The sequence below is a fragment of the Cornus florida genome, unplaced genomic scaffold (genome assembly GCF_030987335.1).
Source record: "Cornus florida cultivar Cherokee Brave unplaced genomic scaffold, ASM3098733v1 CherokeeBrave_3.0.0_Hap2_Chr08, whole genome shotgun sequence".
NCBI lineage: Eukaryota > Viridiplantae > Streptophyta > Magnoliopsida > Cornales > Cornaceae > Cornus > Cornus florida.
The window spans coordinates 34,846,056-34,869,529 of record NW_026775578.1 but is presented as its reverse complement, the minus strand read 5'-3'; the positions used below and the strand labels follow the sequence as shown (position 1 = coordinate 34,869,529).

The 23,474-nt window shown below is 37.6% G+C and overlaps 1 protein-coding gene across 5 annotated transcripts in view; it reads left to right on the top strand.

The window, feature by feature from the left end:
- Positions 1-22,862, top strand: part of LOC132271261 (protein CHROMATIN REMODELING 20) — a 64,110-nt gene extending 41,248 nt beyond the window's left edge. For all 5 annotated transcript variants that reach the window (XM_059772583.1, XM_059772585.1, XM_059772584.1 and 2 more), the window contains 10 exons: positions 6,960-7,109; positions 7,196-7,251; positions 7,339-7,642; positions 7,747-7,879; positions 14,397-14,458; positions 14,625-14,851; positions 16,901-17,104; positions 17,234-17,312; positions 17,676-17,941; positions 22,230-22,862. In XM_059772583.1, the coding sequence (XP_059628566.1) occupies positions 6,960-7,109; positions 7,196-7,251; positions 7,339-7,642; positions 7,747-7,879; positions 14,397-14,458; positions 14,625-14,851; positions 16,901-17,104; positions 17,234-17,312; positions 17,676-17,941; positions 22,230-22,614 (1,866 nt within the window). In that variant the 3' untranslated portion in view covers positions 22,615-22,862. The remainder of the gene's footprint in view (positions 1-6,959; positions 7,110-7,195; positions 7,252-7,338; positions 7,643-7,746; positions 7,880-14,396; positions 14,459-14,624; positions 14,852-16,900; positions 17,105-17,233; positions 17,313-17,675; positions 17,942-22,229) is intronic.
- Positions 22,863-23,474: the final 612 nt, after the last annotated feature.

Here is a 23,474-nt window from a genome sequence, read left to right as displayed (position 1 = left end):
CAAGGCCCTTACCTCTTGACGTAACATAGGTGTGATATTGTGGCCCGAATTTGGTGCCGGGTCGCAACTTGCTTATGACCTGACGACCCGTTGGATGAGCTTTGTGTGGACCCGTTTTTGCTCATGGGTTGTAGACCCTAATTAGTCTCTTGTAGCCTGATATATAAGGGCGCTTAGGGTTTGGAGTGGTGGATAAGAGAAACTCTGATATTTGTACAGAAACAGAGTGAGGAGCTGAATACTTGTAATCTTCGATTTTACAAATAGTGAAAACTTTCGCCGGATCCCAACCGTGGACATAGGCTGTTGCCGAACCACGTATAAATCTTTGTGTGGCGTGTTTTGTTTTCTGTTGTGATTCTTGGTTCAACTTGGGTTCGTTGTGTTTGTCATAACAATAGGGTTTATGTATGGGTTCGAGCTGTAGTAGGAAAGTTTTAATTTTAGTTTGCCAAGAACTTCAGAATTAGAGCAACTGTTAAACAGTCACAGCCAGGTGGAATTCCTTATTAAATATGCTTTTTGTTTTGACATTGAAGGTATATATTTAAGCATGGAATTTCATTATATAAGCATAATAGTGCACAATATATCATAAACTGTAACCAGAGACTGAAATGATTGAACTAAATGCCATGAATCACAACCATTTTGTTTTGATAAATAAATAATTCATTAAAAAAAAAAAATTTTCAAACGGGGAATGCATCCCTAACAAACCACAAAAACTTGGGTACCCTAAGGCCCCAAAGATGCCAAAAACTCAATAGTCTCCTTAGCAGAAGAGCAGAGTCTACCCGAACCCCAAAAACAAAGAGAGCTAATAACAGAAGATTTCAGAACAGTAATGGAAGATTCCTTTCTTTCAAAGGATATTCTATTTCGTTCCCTCCACAAACACCACCAAAGACACAAAGGCGCCATCCTCCGGAACCCTCGAGCTTGTGCTCCCACCCAACCCCCTCTCCAAGTGTCCATCAGGCCTTTTGTAGATCTAGGCATGCCCCAACAAACTCCAAATAAACCTAGCAAAAGGTTCTAACAATCAACCGCCACTGGACAATGCAAGAGAAGATCCACCGACTCGCCATTGCACTTACACATGAAACACCAATTCACCGTGCTAAGCTTTCTCCTTCTCAAATTATCCAACGTCAAAATTTTACCCCACACAACCATCCAAGCAAAAAAGGCCACTTTCAATGGCACCTTAGTGCACCACACAGCATTCCACGGGAATACCACCCCATTCAAGTCCACCAGGCATCCGAAAAAATATCTCACACTAAACATTCCTCGAGTAGAAGGAATCCAAAGTAGAGCATCCCTACCTCGTCCTCGGCATGCCTATCCACCACAATCCTAAACAGTCTAGGAAAAGAACATGCTAACGTCCGGTCTTCACACCACACATCCTCCCAAAACCGAATTTCCGTACCATCATGAACTCTGAATCTGATATGCTTAGAAAACTCATTCCATCCCTTCCGAATGCCTTTCCAAACACCGACACCTCCAGGTTCAGACACCACCCCCCCGCGCCCCCCCCCCCCCCCCCCTCAAAACGACACAATATCACTCTCCTCCACAATCTATCCCACTCCATACCAAACCTCCACAACCATTTACCTAACAAGGCCCTGTTAAAAGACAACAATCGGCTAATCCCAATTCCTCCAAACTTAACAGGCTTACACACCTGCTCCGAACAAACCAGATGATACTTAAACTCATCCCCCAAACCTCCCCATAAAAAGTTCCTTTGGAGTCTTTCAATACAAGCACCAACCAAGGACGGAATCACAACCATTTTAGGTTAAATGCATTTAGTAGGTAGACTTTTAGCGCACAGTTTGGATATGAAAGAATTGCAATAGATGGCAATGAGAAACGGTGAATTGAATGAAGGACTTAATGAACAACAGCAAGGTATTATACTAGAGAAAAGAGTGATGATGAACAGAAAGTTATAGAATATGAGGGGACAGAGTAAGGCAACTCACCAAGAGGGATGATGCAGAGAGAGAGAGAGAGAGAAGCTTTCCCTTGTCTTCAAAACTTACTCAAAAGCAACCCTTCTCAATGATTGTTGTCTGTACAACAGAATTGGTCACTCGCATAATTGATAGATGTGGTTTAATAAGGGGGTCCTTCTGTGGTTATGGATTGAAAAAAACCAAGGGTAGCTTCTGAATGGCAAAAACTGGAGATGGGGCGCTATATGGAGATAAATGGATGAGGAGTTTTTCTGTATTTCCTTTTCTTTTTTTTTTTTCTTTTTTTCTTTTTTTCTTTTCTTTTCTTTTCTTCCTTAGAGAATGATTTATAAATGTGGTTTAAATGACACCCAAGACATTGATTATGTGTAATTTGCCTTAATTTAAGTCGTAAGATACACCGTACGTGGCTCATATCACACCATGATTTGTTCTTAGCTTAATTCATAAAGATGAGAAATTCAAGTATCCGATATGAAATAATGAAGTGACACCCAATTGCCGCACCATAATTGTGGTTATTACAGTGTAGTGCCCAGACTACAGTATAATGTTTAGGAGCATAGCATGCCCTTTGCTCTGTATAAAGTTGTATATTTGTAATGTCAAGAATGAAGCTGTAATCATCAGATCATAGCAATCCACTTACTTTTTTTCTTCCCCCTCCCCCTTAACTGGGTAAGTATCACAATGCACTTTAGAATAGTTATATATTGCAATTATAAGGCTACAAAGCAATTTCATGAATCACATTGCTAATTTGGGAATACAGCGTAATTTTCAAGATTTACACTGTAATCACAAATTGTGCTCAAGGAGCCCTCTGAGTACTGTCTTCAACTCGCATAAATGTGTTGAACACTTAAGAGTGCTGAGTATTAGGTGGTCAACTACCTCCTTGAATGTCATGAAGATTGTGGCAGTCATGGAAATGATACTTGGAGATGTGATCATGTGTCTCACAATAACGTTGCCATTTGTAAATTGGTGAGATAAGTTTTAGTCCCTTGTGCTGCAATGACCGTGGTATATGTTGCTACTGAGGAAATGCATCTTTGAGTTGTTAGATCGCCATGTGTTGTAAATTTAATATCCACATTTTATGCTCACAGTTGTCCGTGTATCATGATCGAACTGCATATCACAAACCTTAAATTGTATGGTACGTAATAGAAGTCACTACTTCAAATCTTGATCTTATGTAAATAAGTAGAAAAATTATGTGTGAGAAATATTTAAATTCGCATCAGTCATTGAACTGACCTGAATTTATGCTGATTACTTGTTTCATTTGAGTGATACCACTGAAGATGTCTTGCAAGTTATTTGACAATTCAATATGGATACAGCATCCCCTAAATCATAAGCAAACTACTGAAAAAGTCATAATTTTTCCATACGAGGAAATAATATGATATCTAAATGTAGGAAATGTGCTTAACAAGGAAGTCCCAAAATATACCAGGCTACAAACTACTAGAATGAATTTTTTTAAGCTATATATTAAAAACACAACCACTTAAATATAGATCCAGCATTGCAAGCTCACTGATATTGGACCTAACTAGAATGATTGGCTTCCAGATGCTTATTTACTTCATACACTTGTAGCCATCCACATAGAAACATTGCACATATTTTGACTTGTGTTTATACCACAAGAAGGATTTCTGAATTTAAGCATGCTAGTGCTTTTGTCAGCTATTATATATGTTGATCTTTAAAATTTCTCATTGGGAATCACTTCTTATTATCTTCCTCATCCTCCTTTCTTTTCTATTTTCATTTTTTGCCTTTTTTTCTCCTTTTAAAACAACATTATATTTTTTGCTAACAAAATTCAATTTTATCGGACTGTTACTTTGTGCATAATATTTGACTAAAAGAAATGTAGGATTTTTCTTTCTCGTGTTATTTGATATGTTAAATAAATGAAACATCAATACTCTTTGTGACATTAAACTTTTTTATGTTAATCCTATTTATTACTTTTCACGTCATTGGTGTATATCTATTACAACTTCAGAATGATGACTTTCATTGGATTAACCTAACAATCAATATTCTTGCTTGTATCTACTCTTTATGAAAATAGTTTCATCACTGTTTTGTATGAACCGGAAATCAGTCTTACACCACCAAGCCTTTAGCTCAAGTGGTATCTCTTCTCAGTTCTCACGGGGTTTTGAGGGTTCAAATGTCTATAGGAGCAATAGTGGATGTGTATGAGTTGTGCCTATTGAGTATCTGGGCTTTTCTTCAAGTATCTCCATTCTAGTTGCCTCCTCATTCTGTTTGTATGTTTGCACTCTATTCTTTATATCCATTTGCCTCGCCATGTGTTGATGTGAGCATGAATGGAGTACACACGTGGGATGGTGAGCTTGATAACAGTGTGTTACCCATTCCCTAACAATTTAAGATTTTGGTGCAAGTGATTCTATACTTGTGCTTTTTTTGTAAAACTTGAGAGCCTTTTCAGTGAGGCTTTACCCCTTATGCTTTGGAGTGTGTGACTCATGTTTTTCTGGTTTTCTTTTTTATGTTAATGTTAAAAGCCATTTTTGTATCCATTTTGCACGATTGTGCTCCATGTTGAGTTCCTCTTGATGTAGGAAGGGTAGTGAGCTCTGATACCCACTGATGTATAAGAGAGTAGTGTGAGTGATTTAGAACCTGAAGAGACAAGGAGAGTGAGAAGAAGAGATAGAAGAGAGAATAGAAGAGTGGAGAGAAGAAGAAATTGGGGGAGAAGGCTCTGCAATTCAATACTCAATATTATTCAATCATCAAAAGGTAACTAACTCAATACATATGCCTATGTATATATAGGCAATTCAAAGAAACTTAAGTCTAAAATAGCTGCTGCAAACATAAAAAGTCGATAAAAATGGCTGCCATGAGCCTAGTGAGGCATTTATCCGTAATGGCTGCCATGTAGGCCGTGCCTATGCCCAAAGTTAGAAAATAACTATGCTAAATTCCAACATAGCTGTGAGACAGCATCCCTTATTTATAGGAAAACCTAGACCGAATACCAATTAAAAGGAAATACTGCAAAGCTAACACATAATTATTACAAATCCTAAAACTAACGAAAACTCCATTATCTGTCCTTTCCTCTTTTCCATGCCTATGTGAGAGTCACGTGCAATTCAAACTCTCGGGCCATGCCCGATTCTTCATTACCTCTGCTGAAGTCATTTTAAACATCGCTACAGAATTGGTTCATTTAAATCTATGTTGAATGTGAACTCTATCAAAATATGTGTCAGATAACCTTCTTGCCTGTGGCTGGCAGAAATATTGCGTTAGTTTTTTGCTGATCTATTTGAATTGTATGGCCGTCTGTGCTTTGTTAACAATGTATGTCCAACTTTTGATAATAGTTCTACTTGGATGTAAATTTCTACTAAAAAACCATGGAGTTTAAAGCTTATCCCACCTTTCCCCCTTTCCTAATATTTCCAAATGTTGTAAGATATCCTTAATTGTAGTGCACTTCTTTATTTTTTTAAAAATAAAAAATGAAAATAAAGACTATATTATAACAGGTGATGTTTTCTTTTTCATTACAATAAGTCTTTGTATTTTGGTTCATCAAATTTGAATAGGTTCTGTTCTCTTTTGTCAGGCATCTTTTTCTCTATTTTTCCCTGGTTTGATCTGACCGATTCATATTTTGATGATACTTGTGAACTTTGTGTGTTGATGGTGAGAACAACCAGTGTTCTATAATTAAGTGGTCTCAGATCTAGGTCAATCTTTTACATGGAAAATTTTCTACTGCTCTGTGTAAAGTGTCTTCATTTTAATTTTAAAAATTCAAAAAATACCGAGCTTAGCTTGTAACAAAAGGGACTACATAATTACCGTTTCACCTTTCTGCCGTTTGGAGAGAGGGAATAGGCTGTCATTCAATTTTCGCATTCTTCCTGGTCCCAACCCCCATAGTTTGATTCATTACTTTTACTGTTGGTGCTGTCATTTACTTGTTCAACATGATCAAACCTTCACCTTAAAAGTGCTCTCATTCGTCTTCATTGTTCTTGATCACACCATTTATTGGTTTGCTGGGTTATCTCCTACTCCATTCTTCTATATTTTACTCAAAATGGCAGTTATTTGATTCATGCACTGTCTCGTGAGAAGAGATGTACACGACGCTGGTGAGTCAGTTGATCATATTTTCATGCACTGTCCCGTGGCGCACGACTATTGGAATCTTATTCTTGGGTTGTTTGGTATGCGTTGGGTAATGCCACGTTCTTCTATGGATTTGATTCATGCTTGGAGAGGATGTCGGGTGAGAAGAGATGTACGCGATTATTGGAGAGTTGTCCCACATTGCGTTTGGTGGTGCATCTGGAAGGAGAGAAATAACAGACTGTTCGAAGGGAAGGAGTCGTCTACGGCGACGCTGAAACTTTTTATTATTCGCTCTCTTTTCAATTATGTTAAGAGGAGTTCTTGCTCCTCTTCCGATGATTTGATTACTTTCTTGGATTCTTTGGGGCCTTAGGCTCGGTTCCATTATTGTATTTGGGACGCATTCCCCTTTTGAACGCCCTTTTATTTTACTTATTACTTATCAAAAAAAAAAAAAAAAATGGCAGTTATTTGGTTTTGACCCTTTTTATTTTATTTTATTTTTTTATTATTATTTTTTTTGTGGGTAATGTAAGGTTTTGACCCATTCTTAGGTTTCCACCCTATCTAATGTTGTCAGAAAATTCAATATATGATTGTCACTGCATGAATTGCATAGAAGTTCACGGGTGGGAATGTTATCTTCTTAATAATTTATGCACTTCTATGGATTTATGATTTGATCCCTTTCCCATATTGCCCAGCAATTCACTACGTCCTGCTGGTTTTCCTAATTCCATGCAAATCTTCATTGCTCACATTTACTGTTAGCTTATTCTCTCCTATTGACAAAATTTACATCTCTTTTGTCAGGATGGGCCTGATATACTGGTTTGTGATGAGGCCCATATGATCAAGAATACCAGAGCTGATGTAACCCAGGCCTTGAAACAAGTGAAAAGCCAAAGAAGGATTGCATTAACTGGATCACCACTTCAGAACAATCTGATGGAATATTATTGTGTATGATTCTACTGGAGCTATAAGTTTCTGGCAAATCTTTTAATCCATATCCACTAACGTAATTATATGGATTATATCTGTAACAGATGGTTGATTTTGTACGAGAAGGATTCCTTGGCAGCAGCCATGAGTTTAGGAACCGGCAAGTGCTCTTCTCTAACATTTTCTGATTGCTGTTTTCTTTTTTCTTTTGCTAGGTCTCTTGTTTACTCTTTCCCTTATGACACAGCTTCCAAAATCCCATAGAGAATGGTCAACATACCAATTCTACCGCTGATGATGTGAAAGTTATGAACCAAAGATCGCATATCCTGTATGAATACTTAAAAGGATTCATTCAGAGAATGGACATGAATGTGGTAAAAAAAGATTTACCCCCAAAAACTGTATTTGTAATAGCCGTGAAGCTTTCTCCCCTGCAGAGGAAGTTATACAAAAGATTTCTTGATGTGCATGGATTCACTAATGAAAAGATTTCTAGTGAAAAGATACAAAAGAGATGCTTTTTTGCTGGGTATCAGGCCTTAGCTCAGGTATGTTCCTGCTTAGCGTGTTTTCAGGCTTCCAGTGTTTTAATAAACTACTTTGATACTTTTCTGTTTACATATTTGATGAGAATGTGAGATGCTCATGGTAGATATGGAACCATCCTGGGATTTTGCAACTGATGAAAGACAAAGACTATGGAAAACGTGAAGATGCTGTTGAAAATTTTCTTGCAGATGACAGCTCTAGTGATGATAACATAGATTATAACATGGTTACTGGAGGTACTATTGTTTCTGACACTCTTATTTCCCAAAACTATACCTTTTGAGCCTTCTAAATTTGCACTAATGGTTTTTACTTTCCTGAATTCTTTTTGTGGGCGCATGTCCTCTGTTCTCAATTTTCTGGTTATTTACTATTATTATTATTATTATTAGTATTATTATTTTATGGACTTGTAGTATATATATAAGCTAACCCTAATGAATCATGTTTGATTCTTATGGAAAACCTGATGAGTATGCTATGCAATATCAGACCCGCCACTTGCTTATAATGTTGTACTTCTATTTCAGATAGATGGAAAACATAAGTCCCCTACAAGGATCTCTCTTTACATGATAGTTTCTAGACTACCTTTTCATTTTGTTGAAAAAATTGTTTTTCTGGATTACATTCATAAATTGATTTGGTAAATTGAGACTGAAACAAGGCTGCAAATAGAGATGCTTAGTGAGGTGAATTGAACACTTTTATTGAGTAATTTCTGTATTGGATGTAAACATTACTTTGATACAGACTACCAAAGTGGGCCTCACCTGTAGTAATCAGATTGAGACATGGTCCTTTGGTTTGCTCCATTTTGTAATATATAAAATGGAATAGGCATATAATTGTGAAAATGCCCAAAATTGGCCATTTGTGAGATGTGAATTTAACAAAATAAATTGAGTTTTGACCAGTGGAGGTGGTAGAGGAGGATATTAGCACGTATGTAAACTTTTTTGTGTATAATACCAAAATAACTAACTAAATAAATAGTTGTTTGTTTCTGTGTTGTCTTTGTTGTGCCGTACAAGTTCTCCTGCATCTTTTGTACCATTAAAAAGTGGGCCATGGTCATGCTGAGTACTGTATATGGCACTACGCTATCAAGTGCAATCCTACGGCTAGAAATATTCCGAGAGCCTTTGGAGATTTCGTGAATAATCAATTTGGCATGGATGGGCATGTATAAAGACAATTTAACAGTGGCAATTACAGAATAACATTAGTTAATAATGTTCCATACTACTATAAAAAGTTAAAATTAAATTAAGGAATCAACTATAAGCAGGTTGGTCATTGAACTGAACCTGAATTTCTAGTGCCCTAATTCTAGCCTCTGGACTTACACATTGGGCCTTAGCCCCCTCAAAACTCATCTGTGTTGGAAATTTTTTTTTCTTTTGGGTGGGCCGGGACAAGAGGTGCCCATCCTCATGCTTGTGTTTTTTTGCTTTCAATTGATTAAGATCAAACGCCAATAAACTACATATGGCAAAGGCTTAATGATGCATTTTCTGTAGGCCAGATTTCTTCCTCCTAATTCACCTGAGAAATTGCTTAGTTCAGGATATTCAACAGAATTTCATGAATTATTAACAAGAGATGTCCTCAGAAAGAAGTTTCAACAAGTTGGCAAGTGTGGTAGTGGTTTTTGGATTGCCAGTTGGCTTTTGATTTCATACCAGCGAATCGAATTTGTTATAGAGCCCTATAATATGACTGCCTTTTGAGTGGCCCAGAGCAAGAAAGCAAGCACCCAGGAGGGTTCCTCCAATTCTCCCAGACACTCTCAGCTACCAATTGTGTAGATTGTGAAATGAGGAGTGGTTATGATTTAGACAAAGCATTTTGACTTGTGCCCTGTAACAGAAGAGTATTGTTTGGGAAGTCCATGTTTTGTTGTGATGCCTATATTCTTGTAATGTGCCTGGCTATGTGTGATGAATGTGGGAAGCCATCCCCCTAGAGGATGTAATTTATGTTCTGGGAATATGAGGGGTTATTTAGAGTACCTTAAAATCTATTTATAGAAGGATATAGAAATTGGAGAAGTTCATAAGGGCCACTATAAAGTGTTGAAATGATTGTTTAGATAACCTAAACTACCCTCCTATTAGAGACTTTTAAGAGGTACTTTGGTGAAATAAAAATGGTAAAATCAGTCTCATCCATATAAGACAGGTACATTACTCCTGAAGCCTAAGAGGTTGATAAAACCTAAGCTGAGCATGACAAATATGTTGAGAAGAATGAAGAGTTTCTCAAATTAAAGCTGTCAAGATGATTTTTGTCCTTCTCTCTCTTTCTTAATTATTGATTCTGTTGGAATTAGCCTTAACTAACATGAATAAAGGCAAAGGACTGAAAGAGTGAATACCTTTCTAACAACATGCTTTTTGGAGGCAACCAATTCTAAGAATACGATTGAGGCACGACATGGGATCCAACAAGCATTGCAAGTTTGGCAACTGAAATTGAGTAGAATTGTGAGATAAGTAGTAAAACTGGTGAGAGGAATCTGTGCCATCCTATATTTTGTTATGCACTAATGCAATTCTGTACAGGTGTCTAGTTATTAAAAAAATATTCTGCTAACTTGAGTATCAGTTTGATATTTTGAATTTAGAAGATAAGTTTACAAATGTAAAGTTGGCATTGTGATCGATGAGACTGAATTTTGTCATGTATCTGGAAGGTTTAAATTTATGTTTCATATTATGTGTAGGTGATTACCTTGATATAGCTTTGTGTAAAATTAATCCTCCAGCATTATGATACTCTTCTAATTTCTTACCCATCCATGGCCGAGAGAAAAACAATCTGCACAAAGTCTGGAACATACACCTATTTTCAAGTGATGGGCAGGAGTTTGTTTTCAAGGAACAATTGATTAGAGAATACAAGGAACATATATAAGGCCAAGTTTAAATAAGTTTAAAGAAACATATCTTTAGGGAAAGGTCAAACAAAGTGGGAGGGTGTTGGTGGCTACTTTCAGATTGTTACAAGCTTTCATCATGAACTTGGAGAATTAAGATCATATTTGAACTTAGAAAGTATTATTGTGAAGGTAAACTGGTAAAGAAATTAAGCAACAACAAATTCGTTAAGAAGTTAACGATTGTGTTGTAGCTGAGCAAGCAGCAATTTATTGTTCCCATTCAGCATGTGATCTAACGTATTAATTTTTTTTGGTTTGAAGATTTCGATTTGGTTTCCTGTCCTTGTTTGGTTTATCTTGTCAATCAATTTAGGAATTTATGTAATCTTAAATTCCCCATAGAATTGGTGTTGGATGAAAGTAGAAATGTTAAGATTTTTATAAAAGGCGCTGAAAAGGGGAGCACTCCCAAAGAAGACAACAGCCGACCAAAATCGACACTATAGCTTTAAGCTATCCAAAAAATCCAAAAGACAATCCATTGAATTACAATCCCGCCCATTTACCCAAAAGAATAAAGAAGTAAGAATATTGTATTTAATAGCCCAAATGGGAGACTCCTCTCCTTCAAAGTATCTCATATTTCTTTCATGCCACAAACCCCACCAAATACAAAGGGGAGTGGCCCTCCAAGCATCTCTAACTCGACTGTCCACTGTACACCCTTTCCAAGTCTCTAACAAGTCGACCGTGGATTCTGAGAACACCCATGGAAGACCAAAACACAACTAAAAACATAGCCCAAACATCCCTTGCCATTGAGCAATGAATAAGGAGATGGTTGACAGATTCCCCCATCTTCTTGCGGATATAGCACCTGTTAACCACAATATGACTTCTTTTTCTAAGGTTATCAATAGTAAGGATGCTTCCCAAAGCAACAATCGACAAGAAGAATGCCACCTTCAATGGAACTTTCGTCCTCTAAATGGCTTTCCAAGGAAACATAGGGTCAGGACGCTCCAACATACTATTGTAGAAGAACTTAACCTCAAACACCCCTCTCGGGGTACCCACCCGCAACACCTCGTCCATGCCCACCCCAACCACCAACCCCTACGGATTAGTTTCCAAGAGCCCATACCTACTGCGGTTCTAGCCTCCCTAGAAATCCACCCTCCCATCACCCTCCCCGTAATGACAAGCTACAACATGCCTGCAAAGCTTGGACCTCTCTCCCTCGAACCTCCACAACCACTTGCAACAACGCCTTATTAAACACATCCAGCCTTCGAATACCCAAACCCCCCTTATTAATTGGGGAACACACCCCCTCCCAGTTAACCAAGTGGTACTTGAACTCATCTCCTAAACCGCTCCACAGAAACTTCCTTTGAATATCATCGAGTCTTCGAACAACTATCTTAGGCATCGGAAAGAGCGACATAAATTAGGTCGGGAGATTTGAGTGTGTGCTTTTCATAAGAGTAACCCTCCCCCCTTTGGACAAGTATTGCTTCTTCCAACCTACAAGCCTCCTCTCAAACTGCTCAACAATTGGATCCCACAAAGTAACTCTCCTCAACGAGGATCCCGAAGGGAGTCCAAAGTAGGAGATCAGAAGAGAGCCAACACCACACCCCAGAGTATCAGCCAAGGCTTGAATATCATCCATCTCCTCAACTAGTACAATCTCGCTTTTCACAATGTTAATCTTCAACCCGGAAACAACTTGGAAGTAGGCCAACACGCACTGTAAATACCTTAACTTAAGGAGGCTAGCATCACAAAAAAACAATGGTGTCATCCGCAAAAAGCAGGTGGGAGATGAGTAACTGATTTCGAGCTCTACCCACCGAGAATCTATGAATGAACCCAAGTTCTTCCGCCCTCCCCATCAGACGGCTAAAAGCCTCCATGATGATAATAAATAAGAATGGGGAAAGAGGGTCCCTATGCCTCAAGCCACGAGAACTAGCAAAAAAGCCAACTGGGGATCCATTCACTAAAACAGAGAACTAAGTAGTCGAAATACAGAAAAATAAAATAAAATAAAATAAAAAATAAAAACAAAAATCCACGCCCTCCACTTTTGTCCAAAACCCATTCTCTCCATCAGGTACATCAAAAAATCTCAGCAAACATGATCATAAGCCTTTTCGATATCCAGCTTCCATACAACCCCCAGAATCCCACTTCTCGTCCTAGCCTCAATGCATTCACTAGCAATCAAAACTGAATCCAAAATTTGACGCCCTCCAACAAAAGCATTTTGGGAGTCCGAGATCACCCCATCGAGAACTCTCCTCAACCGAATGGCCAAGTCTTTCACAATAATTTTATACACCGCCCCAACAAGGCTAATGGGTCTAAAGTCCTTCGCCTCACATGCTCCGCCCTATTTTGGAATAAGAGTGATGAAGGAAGCATTGAGGCTCTTCTCAAAAGAACCATGCAGAAAAAAAAGAATCCAATGCCCCCATCATCTCAGCCTTCACCACCTCCTAATTCTGTTGAAGGAAAGCTAAAGTAAACCGTCCGGCCCAGCAGCTTTATCCCCATTGCAGCTCCTTAGAGCCGCCAACACCTCTTCCTCCCCAAACGGCATTTCAAGCCCGTCTCTATCACCATCCAAGATTGCTGCAAACTCAAGCCCATCAAGTAAAGGCCTCCAACTGGAAGTCTCCTCAAACAGCTGCTTGTAAAAAGACACGAACCCATCCCCGGATCTCATCTGATCACACTTCAAAATCAAAGGATTATCTAAAATAACCACTTTCGATTTTTCGGTAGTTATTAAAATGTATGGAGAAATAAATAGTGATACAACTAGTAGAATTGGACCAGGGTGGACAAAATCGAGACAGGCTGGTGGCATTTTATGCGATAAAGGAGTAACAAATACGTTAAAAGGAAAATAATAAAGAATAGTTATTAGGCCAACTATATTAGAAGGAACAGTGTTCGGCTTTAGAAAAGAAACAAGAACAGCGCAGTCTTATTATTGAAATGAGGATGTTAAAATGGATGGTGAGCAAAATTAACATGGGATGAAGTTATTAGAAATGATTTTTAGAAGTTAAATATACTAGATTAAAAGGCTTGTAATAGAAAAGAATAGAAAAAGAGAATTTGTAACCCCATTCATATGGGATTAGGGAAAGATGGTGGTGATGATTCATAAAAATTTATCACTTGTTTGGATTTTGTAAAGCCAACAACTTCGGCTTTTACAACAAAAAAATCATCAGTAATAGATTAATAATTTTTTCATACATTTATCCTACCCTCCATTTGGATCCTATGGCCCCTTCTTGATTGAAGGTTCTCCTGTTATTGTTTTTCTCTTCATCAAGGCTTTTTAATTCTTACCACCAACTTTCGTCTATGTATTAATTTTTACACGGTGATTATATGTCCCACTACTTTCTAAAATGACATTCCTGATTCCTGTTTCAAGGAAACATTGGTCAACTGATTGTTGGCTTGTTTTCAGCAAGAACTGTGGAATAAAGACGTGCAGGCACACATGCATGTTCAGGAACACAAAATTATATCAAAATCTTCAGTTTAACAAACACATAATTTTCAGTGTGCTAGTGTGGCTTTAACTTTGAAGGCTCCAATAATAATAACTGTTTGGCTGTTTATTTCTTCCACTTTTGGATATGCTTTTCATATCCTCTCCCCAATATTCTATTTTCGCTTTCCTTCTGGAGTGAATGTTTGTCCATGCATAATGTCTTATTGGAGTTGATACTGATATTCTGTGGTGTTGGTCAATCCTTTATTTGCTTTGTGCTTGTTTAGATAAGACATTTTGTTATTTGTGTTTTCAACTGATGCATTAATGTTTCCATGCTTTTTAGCTGAGAAGCTGAGGAGCAGGAATGAATTTCTGCAGAGAAAAAGTGAAAGCTTTCTTCACGAGGTTTGAACAAATTTGTTGGTGGAAAATCACTGTTTTCATTGGACTTCGTTTTTCATTTTCTTAATTTACTTTTTTTTGGTTACGGAATTACCTCGTAGTTGTCTAAGGTGCATACTTTTCGTTTCATTCTTGGTTTAAGTGAAATTCTTCATTTATCTCCTTTCAGGATTGGTGGAATGATCTTCTTCAGAAAAAAAACTATAAAGAGGTTGATTATAGTGGCAAAATGGTTTTGCTTCTTGATATCCTGACCATGAGCTCCAATGTGGGAGATAAGGCCTTGGTTTTTAGCCAGAGCTTATCAACTCTAGATTTGATAGAATTTTATCTTTCAAAATTTCCTCAGCAAGGAAAAAAAGGGAAATGTTGGAAACAAGGAAAAGACTGGTACAGGTGAGTACATTTGACTTTAAACATTTAGGAAATGGATGAATTGCTCAAAAGTCAATATAGATCGTCTCAAATATTTTAAATAACACTTAAAATGGCAAGTCTTGTAAAGATGTGTGTGTGTGTGGGGCATATCAATTTAAAGAACCCAATTTGTGCAATTTTCAATTATTTTTCATAATTTATACCGATGGTAACCATAAACTTTGTTTCTGGGGATTAAATATTTTACTGTACTGGTTTCATTTAGGATTTAACAACTTTAAGGAACTGGGTGCCATATATTTGAAATTTTCCGAGGGCAGCTAGCTTTTGGATTCTATATTTCTGTGTAAAAGCAATGTGCAGATGTCAACCTGTAATCAATTTATTTGTGTAGTATATTTTTTTAAGTTCGAGCTGTATTGTGAATGCCGCTAAACTGTAGTTTTAAATTTGTGGAAAAGCAAAGTGAATATAATAACATATAAACTCAGGTACTGTGGTCACGCTATTCAGGACTTGAGCAAAATTTAGGTCATGTTAGAAACTTAAAATTTAGTTAATGATCTTTTATTAAGAGTGTTGCATGGGCTTTTGTTATGGTTTTCTAACATGTCACATTGGTAACTTGAATGAAAAGATAGGTGCATGATGAAGTTTCATATCTTCATTATCCTGCGGAATCTTGAAGTGAAAGATCTAAAATTTGATGTGCAATATTTACATGACACGGGAGTCATCCCGCAATTTATTTATTTATTTCACTAAACTCTAAAATTGGATATTGGAAATTCGTGCTTCATAATTCGTGAGTTTTGTGTTTATTTCCGTAGTTGTTGGGTAGCTTTCTGCCAGGCTCTGTTTATATTCCCCGAATCCTTTCGTATCTGCTTTTACTCCCAAATTAGGGTTTTTACTGCACATTTACATATGAAAGAATTAATGAAAGAAATGTACGATGAATGTTGCTACTCCATTTGAACTTTTTGGACTTTCTGATTGAAATTTGGAATGCTTTTATTTATTTATTTATTTTTTTTGTCCCATTGAGGATCGCACAAGAGTGAAATCTGCTTCCCCCAATTTTAATTATAAGAAGACTGCTGCTAACAGTCTTAAAAAAAATTTGGTCTTGTCATTTTCTGACACCTTTTGATATCCATTTGTTGTCATTTTCTGACACCTTTTGATATCCATTTGTTCTAATGCTTTTGTTGTAGTTTTCATATTCTTCTCTGCTTTTAATTTTCTTCAAATTTGTGCTACCTTTAGTATGAAATGGATGAGGTAGTCTATTACAAACAAACAAACTGTATAATAATTTATGTAAATCTGTGTTAAGAGAGCACTCCCATCTTTCCATCTGACTGGTTTCATGTTTTTCTACGCCTTTAGTATTTTGCCGGTCATTTTATCTGATTGATTTTGCTTGTGACGTCCTTTTCATTGCTTTTTCAAAGATGGAATGTCAAACTGCCAGACACCTTACATCCTTAAGCGTGCTTCATAGTTGTTATTACTATGATTATTACCATTCATAGGCGATTAAGGCAAGGATGATGATGATGATTACCATTACTACTGCTATTACTATTATCATTCTTATTATTAATAGATGGACTGCCACAATCCTCAGACTTGGTATGTATCTGGAGTTTCCATATGACTTCTGCTTCAAACACATCAAACAAAACTTAAAGCCAATTAGAAATCGCTGTTTTTTATTTTTTATTTTTTTTTAATATGTATTAAAGGAGAAATAATGTAGTAAATGAAGATGTAATTGGTAATTTCTCCTGGGTACAAATTCTTACTGAAATTTGAGGAAATGACAAAACTGAATTAGAATTATTTATTTTTTGAACATGAATTATTTCCCATGAACCTACTTCCATGAACCATTCATGCTGTCACTATCAACCATTCCCTGATTCTGACTGAATTTAGTCAATTTTCTACTTGTTTCATGTTGAAAATAATGTAGTTTTTTTTTAGTATATGAGTTCATTCCTCAATTTTGGACGATAAGACATTGATTTTGACTTCTTTTCTGGCTGTGTCTGCTCACAGGCTAGATGGAAGAACGGAGTGCTCTGAAAGGCAAAAACTGGTTGAGAGGTTTAATGAGCCCTCGAATAGAAGGGTAAAATGTACCCTAATATCAACCAGGGCTGGATCTCTGGGGATCAACCTTCATGCCGCTAACCGTGTAATTATTGTTGATGGCTCCTGGAACCCGACATATGATCTTCAGGCTATATATCGTGTTTGGAGGTGCGTTTACTTCAGGATTTTGGGTTAACTGAAAGAGTCTTCTTTTGCCCCCTTGATTGAAGAGAAGACAGATGTTAATTCTTTAGATTTATGGTTGCCCCTGAACAAGATCCTTTTTTGTCGTTGTAGGTATGGCCAGACAAAACCTGTGTTTGCTTATCGACTGATGGCACATGGAACTATGGAAGAAAAAATATATAAACGTCAGGTAATGGCCTAGCTGCCCCACTGAACCCTAAACCAAAAAAAAAACAAAAAAACAAAAATAATTTTGGTTCCTTCAAAACCCACAAGAATTCTTAATTTGTGCAATTTTACCTTCTTTTTGAAAGCTTGCATTTTTAGAGAAATTTATGATAAAGAAAACTAAATATAATTTCTATTTCCATTCTTATTCCTACGTTTAAAGATTATGTTGTTCTTTTAATTTATAAATGGTATCTTAAATAATCTTTCAAATTATGGATATATAGTGTAAAAATTTAATTTCAAGGGGAAAATTCTTGGATCTGCCCATGTCATAGTCTCTTTATTTCAAATGGAATTATACTGAAATGATTGATACAATCAGGTGACAAAGGAGGGGCTTGCAGCGAGGGTAGTCGACAGACAGCAAGTACATAGGACAATATCAAAAGAAGAGATGTTGCATCTCTTTGATTTTGGTGATGATGAAATTGTGGATTCGACACCTGAGCTGGGGAAAGAGAATGGGGATGCATCGAAACAAAATATGACTGGCCAAGTTGGAAATTTTTTGAAGCAGAAACTGCCACTTCATGGAAGCTTGTCTTCTGACAAGTTAATGGAAAGTTTACTTGGCAAGCATTACCCAAGGTAGTTTCTTTTGTACTTTTTGGTATTGGTCACTTGCCTTATATTTTTCTTAGGCCGTGAACATCTTAAAGTCATCAATAGTTTATGGGTAAAATTCATTTACACCCCATGTTTTGTCAATACATCAAGGAGACCCTCCCTCATTTACAAATCTTCAGTTACACCCCGGTTGGACATTATCGGTTGAATATGCCAAATAAATAAAGAAAATGACTAATGTACCCTTTTTTGTCATTTTCTAATAGAGGCTTAACCAAAACCAACGGCTAAGCTACTTGTGAGTCAAGATTCCCCAAACATGACACTTTTTATGGGACGGAAGGAGTATTATTCTACCCAAACACTTTCACAGACTGGACAAGCTTCATTCCTTCATTAAATCCGATGAACACCAAGTTCGACCAAAACCAGTTTTTCCGACAAGCTTCATCGACCCAAAACGGAGCGTAGCTATATCGACTCATCTCAAACTGACTCAGCGGCGAGCTCCAAGCAACCACCCAACTTCTCTCTCTAATCTCTGTAAAACTCACTCGAAACAGGAGAAGATTATTTTTGTAAAATCAATGGCAGGAACTGGTCGTCATGAGCCTCGATTGGGTCATGGTTCATAGTTTGAGTAACAACGGTTAGGCTAAGAATGACGACAAACAAAAAGAGGTACTCACACGATCACTCAACGGTGACAAGGTTTAGGTGACTACAGTGGCCGAGGAAGATGATTTGGGACGCAATTTGGTCGTTGCAGAGACCTTTTCTCTCCTCTCTTTTTCCGGTCAGTGGTGCTTGATATTGGCTCAGAGAGAAGTGATCGGTGGTGCTTGAAGCGGCGGCCCGGTGGTGTAGATTTGTCGGCGTCGGTGGCTATCGCTAGTGATGGTTTTTCCTCTTTCATCTCCACCACTAGCTCTTTCTTCCATCAGCGCCAGCTTTTCCCACCACTGTCTTCTTCTTCTTCAACCACCACTACCTCTCTCAACCTCCTCCTACGACCCGACAGCGTGCTTTCAGTCCAGCGAAGCTTGTAGCGTCGCTGGAGTTCAAAACAGCTAAACCCAGTTAAATCTCCTCCTACGACCCTCGGCAAAAGCCATTTCAAATTGCTGTAGCTGGAACCCATGGCTGAGACTTTTTCTACAACCCATTGCAGTTGCCGTTTGTTCGCGTTGGATCATCCAGGTCGTTGTTCGGTTGGAAATGCTCACCGGTGTTATTTGTTCGGACTGAATACACCGGAACTGATGGGTCTGACTGAATAGCATGTTGACGAAGCTTCGGGCTTTTGTCGGTGTTGCCGATGACGGAGTTTCTTGCTTTCCAAAACTGAAACTTTCTGGTCACTGAAGCTTTCCCAACGTGCCAATGAAGTGCAAGGATGACGAGACCGGCAGTGAAGTTCTTGCTGGCGAGCAAGGAAGATGACGGGATGGCCACCAAAGAGTGTGCTACGTAGATGAAAGGAGATGATGGTGATGAAGAGACGATTGAGCAAGGGACCGAACCGGCAGAGGAGAACAGAACACCAGCGAAATTGTTTGGTGGGAATGAACCCACGGTGAGCACTAAATTTCCTGTGTGAAGCGGACAGTTCTGTGATTTTGGGTGGTGATGGTGGCCCGATTCTGATGAGCGAGGACTGAACGGCAAGCAGAGATTCACAGGTATTGAATCTTGAGGATGACGGTGCACTGAATCATAGTCTTTGTAGCCAAACATGTGGTATATAGTCTTTGTAGCCAAACATGACCATTGGAGGGCAATTTCGGTATTATTATTTATTTTCTTGTTGATGTCAGCTAAAAGTTTGTTTGACCAGCTTTGACCGTTAAAGGAGGGGGGAAACTGATGTGTGTCAGAAAAAGTAGGGGGTGTGACTGAAGATTTGCAAATGTAGGGGGGTCTCTTTGATGTATTGACAAAACACGGGGGGTGTAAATGAATTTTACCCATAGTTTATTTAGGTGAGTTTTGCAGAGTATTAATGTATGGTTAGGTGAGTTTTAGCATCTTCTTGATAAAATTTATTTGGAGTCGTTTGAATAAGAAGTGCCAAATTGGTGAAGTTGCATATATTATTGCATCAGAATTGCCTCCTGAAATTTTCTGACTCCTTAATTCTGAGTCCTGAAAAGGATAATTAATGCCAGCTTCCTTGGTGTGAATGCTTTTACGCAACCTTCTTCTGTACTGTAATACTTATATGTGGGCTGTTGTCCTGGTTTGAATTTTCCTTGAATGTTCTATTTTTTAGTGATTAATTTAGCTTTCTCTTATTAGACAAAAGGAGTCGCAATCACGTGATCCTTGTGGCTTGTCTAATGGGATTGCATATATACTAAAGTTAAAGAAAATACTATAGTTCCCTTTGCTCTAGATTACACGTCAACTTGACCAGGCAGTTCTAAGGGTAGTGGGTTGGACCGTGGAGGACATGGGTCTGAACACATTTATTGCGCAAAACATATCTATGAGGTGTGCGTACAATTTTTTTTGCCATTTTGTAGTCTCCAAAGCAAGATTTCACTAAAAGATGCTCAAAAGGGAGCGCAGCCCAAAGAATAGCAAGGCCAAGAGGGTCCGCTATACAATTAAGGTATCCACAAAAGATGCTATAACCCCTAATCCCTATTGATTTACAATTCCTACCCTGAACCCAAATACATAAAGAATGTAGAACTTAAGCACCCAAGATGGAACCTCAGCATCATCAAAAGATAGCCGGTTCCATTCACGCCACAACCCCCACCATAAACAAAGGGGTGCCACAATAACTGTGCAAATATACGTCTTAGATTTTGCTACTTCTGATACAAAGTTTATTTTCAAATCTCTAATAATTTATTAATTTCTACAAAACTCCACAGACCACTTAACAATTGCAATTCCCTCCACAATACTCAAATGCTATTTATGTGTCCAACCTTATCCTACTCTTTGCATTTTGAATCACAGAGCACTCCCATTTTCTAAGTCACTTTCCTTGTGACCGAAAATTAAAATCTCGGATGGATTGAACACCTAGCCTCTAGACACTAAGTACATGTGACATAAGGAGAGCAAATTTATGTCTGGACGGCGCAACATTTTATTGGATACGAAGCACTTTTTATCTGTGTATTGTTGTACAATGTTTATGAAACAGTTTATCCATTTGTTTGAAAAAATCACGTTTCTTGGGCAAGGTGGTTGAGTAGCTTTTGGTGGAGGAATGTGATATTGCAATGTAATATTAAGTGAGCTTACCACAAAAAAATAAATAAATAAAAGTAATATCAAGTGCTACTTTATTTTTGACTGTTGGTAATTGTTGCGTCTCATTAGGCATATTAATTAATAGATAGGTAGCATCTTGACCTTTAACTTCATGCATCTTACATCTGGGATAGGTACAGGATACAGGAACCAATTATTTGACTGCTTTACCCTAGATTTTTTGTTTTCGTATTTCTTTCCTTTGAACAGCCTCACTCCCTCCCTTCCACCACCCAACAGCATCCTTCCCAGCTTTTATAGTTAGAGGTCAAGTGTTGACATGAATTACACCAAGAGACGAGCATATTTTCCTTGATGTAGCCGCAGAAAAGGAGAAGTTGTTGGTGTCACTGTCCATCCCAGAGATCAATAAATTATTATCAAATGATCATTTTCTTTTGCCAACTGACTGCTGTAACACTTTTCACATGCGATTTCACATATCTACTTTTCCTAATACCTAATGGAACTTGCTGATTCTCAGCAGTTGTCTTTCATTTTTCTGGACAAACTGGAGAGTCAATGATCTCCTTGTTGTGAGCTCAAGTACTAGTGACTTGTAGACACTCGTATTGACTTCATTTTGTTGTACAATGTCAGTTTTCTTGATAGATCTGCACTCCCTTTTGCTGTACAATGTCAGTTTTCTTGATAGATCTGCACTCTCGTTCACATTTAGAGGTGCCTTTTAAGTTCATCTTGGTTTTCGGTTTGTATTCGTCAAGCATGTCTTCTACACACCTCCCTATGAAACAGCCCTAAGAAAATCAAAACTTTTTGCACAATCCGGAATAAAGTTTTAGTATCTTAATAATTGTACCTTGAGAGTATTATTAAGCTGACCTTGTAAATCTCATGAAGACATCACTGATTACCCACCCATTTAACTTGTGGAATGTTCTCCAAGATCCAAGTAGTTCACATTTCTTCTTGATTCTTGTTTAAACTATTTGTGACTACATGCTAAAGTTCAATGTTCCATATTAAACACATTAAACCGAAAAGTGCAATAGCTAATATGTTGTCTTATGTTCAGATGGATTGCTAATTGCCATGAACATGAGACCCTTTTGCAAGAGAATGAAGAGGAGAAGCTATCGAAAGAGGAACAAGACATGGCTTGGGAAGTATACCGAAGAACTTTCCAGTGGGAGGAAGTGCAGCGAGTTGTGGTTGATGAACCTGCACCCGAGCAAAAGCCAGCAGTTTCAAGCATACCCGGTCCTGTGCCTGAAAACACCAACCCAATGCAATCCAAAGGCAGTTTGAGGAATCGTTCGGTTCAACGGAAATGTACAAACCTATCGCACTTGCTGACGCTCAGGAGCCAGGGCACAAAAGTAGGTTGCAGTACTGTGTGTGGAGAATGTGCCCAGGAGATAAGCTGGGAGGATCTCAATAATGGCAGATCAGCAAGGTGAGGTGGTGATCTATTGAACAACACCAATCATTTTTGTTTATATAAGGCTGAATGTAATTTAATTGGCTGTTTTTTTTGTAAAAGGGTTTTTCTAAGTGTAATCTCTTCTTGAACAAAATACATTCTTTTTTGGTAGGTATATGTTGAAAAGTTCCTGCTTATTGGCAGGTATCAAAGCCCATGTAAATTTGTGTCTTCGTACTGAAAAATTTTATGAATGAAAAATATTCTGCCTTGTTAGGAAGATGATACTATTTTTGCATCCTCTTGTGGTAGCCTTAGCCGAAGTTTATGGAAATATTTTTGTTCTTATATATTATTATTTTTCCTCTAAATGGATGTATTTTCTTTTAATTAAAAATTAGGAAGAATTTCATGGTTGATCATGGAGAGAATACCCTGTTTAGATTACAATATATGGTGTAAACACACTTGTATGGTCTAAAAGCTGCAGTCCCTTTGAGCTTTTGAAATGAGAAATTATTACTAGGGACATTGTCCCGACCCAATCACCATTTAACACCTAAGTGTGTAAGATTTATGGCAGTTTTATTTAACATTTTGCTTGTGTTGGGACCAATGGCCAATGGTTGGTTGAAACATAAGTAGTGTACCTTTATTCAACTATTTGCTTAATTTGTAAGCTTTATTTAGTTTGTTATTTGCATGTCAATTAGTCATTCGTCAGAATCAACGGTTTAGATGAAAAAGACTTCACTGTACCTTTTATTAATGACATTAACCAATTGTATTATGTCACATAAGTAAAAATATTTTATTTTAGTTGGTCTTATCACTATGTGTAACTATTTAATAAGTTGGTGATATCATATCATCAATATAACCTGCATAATTAGGTTT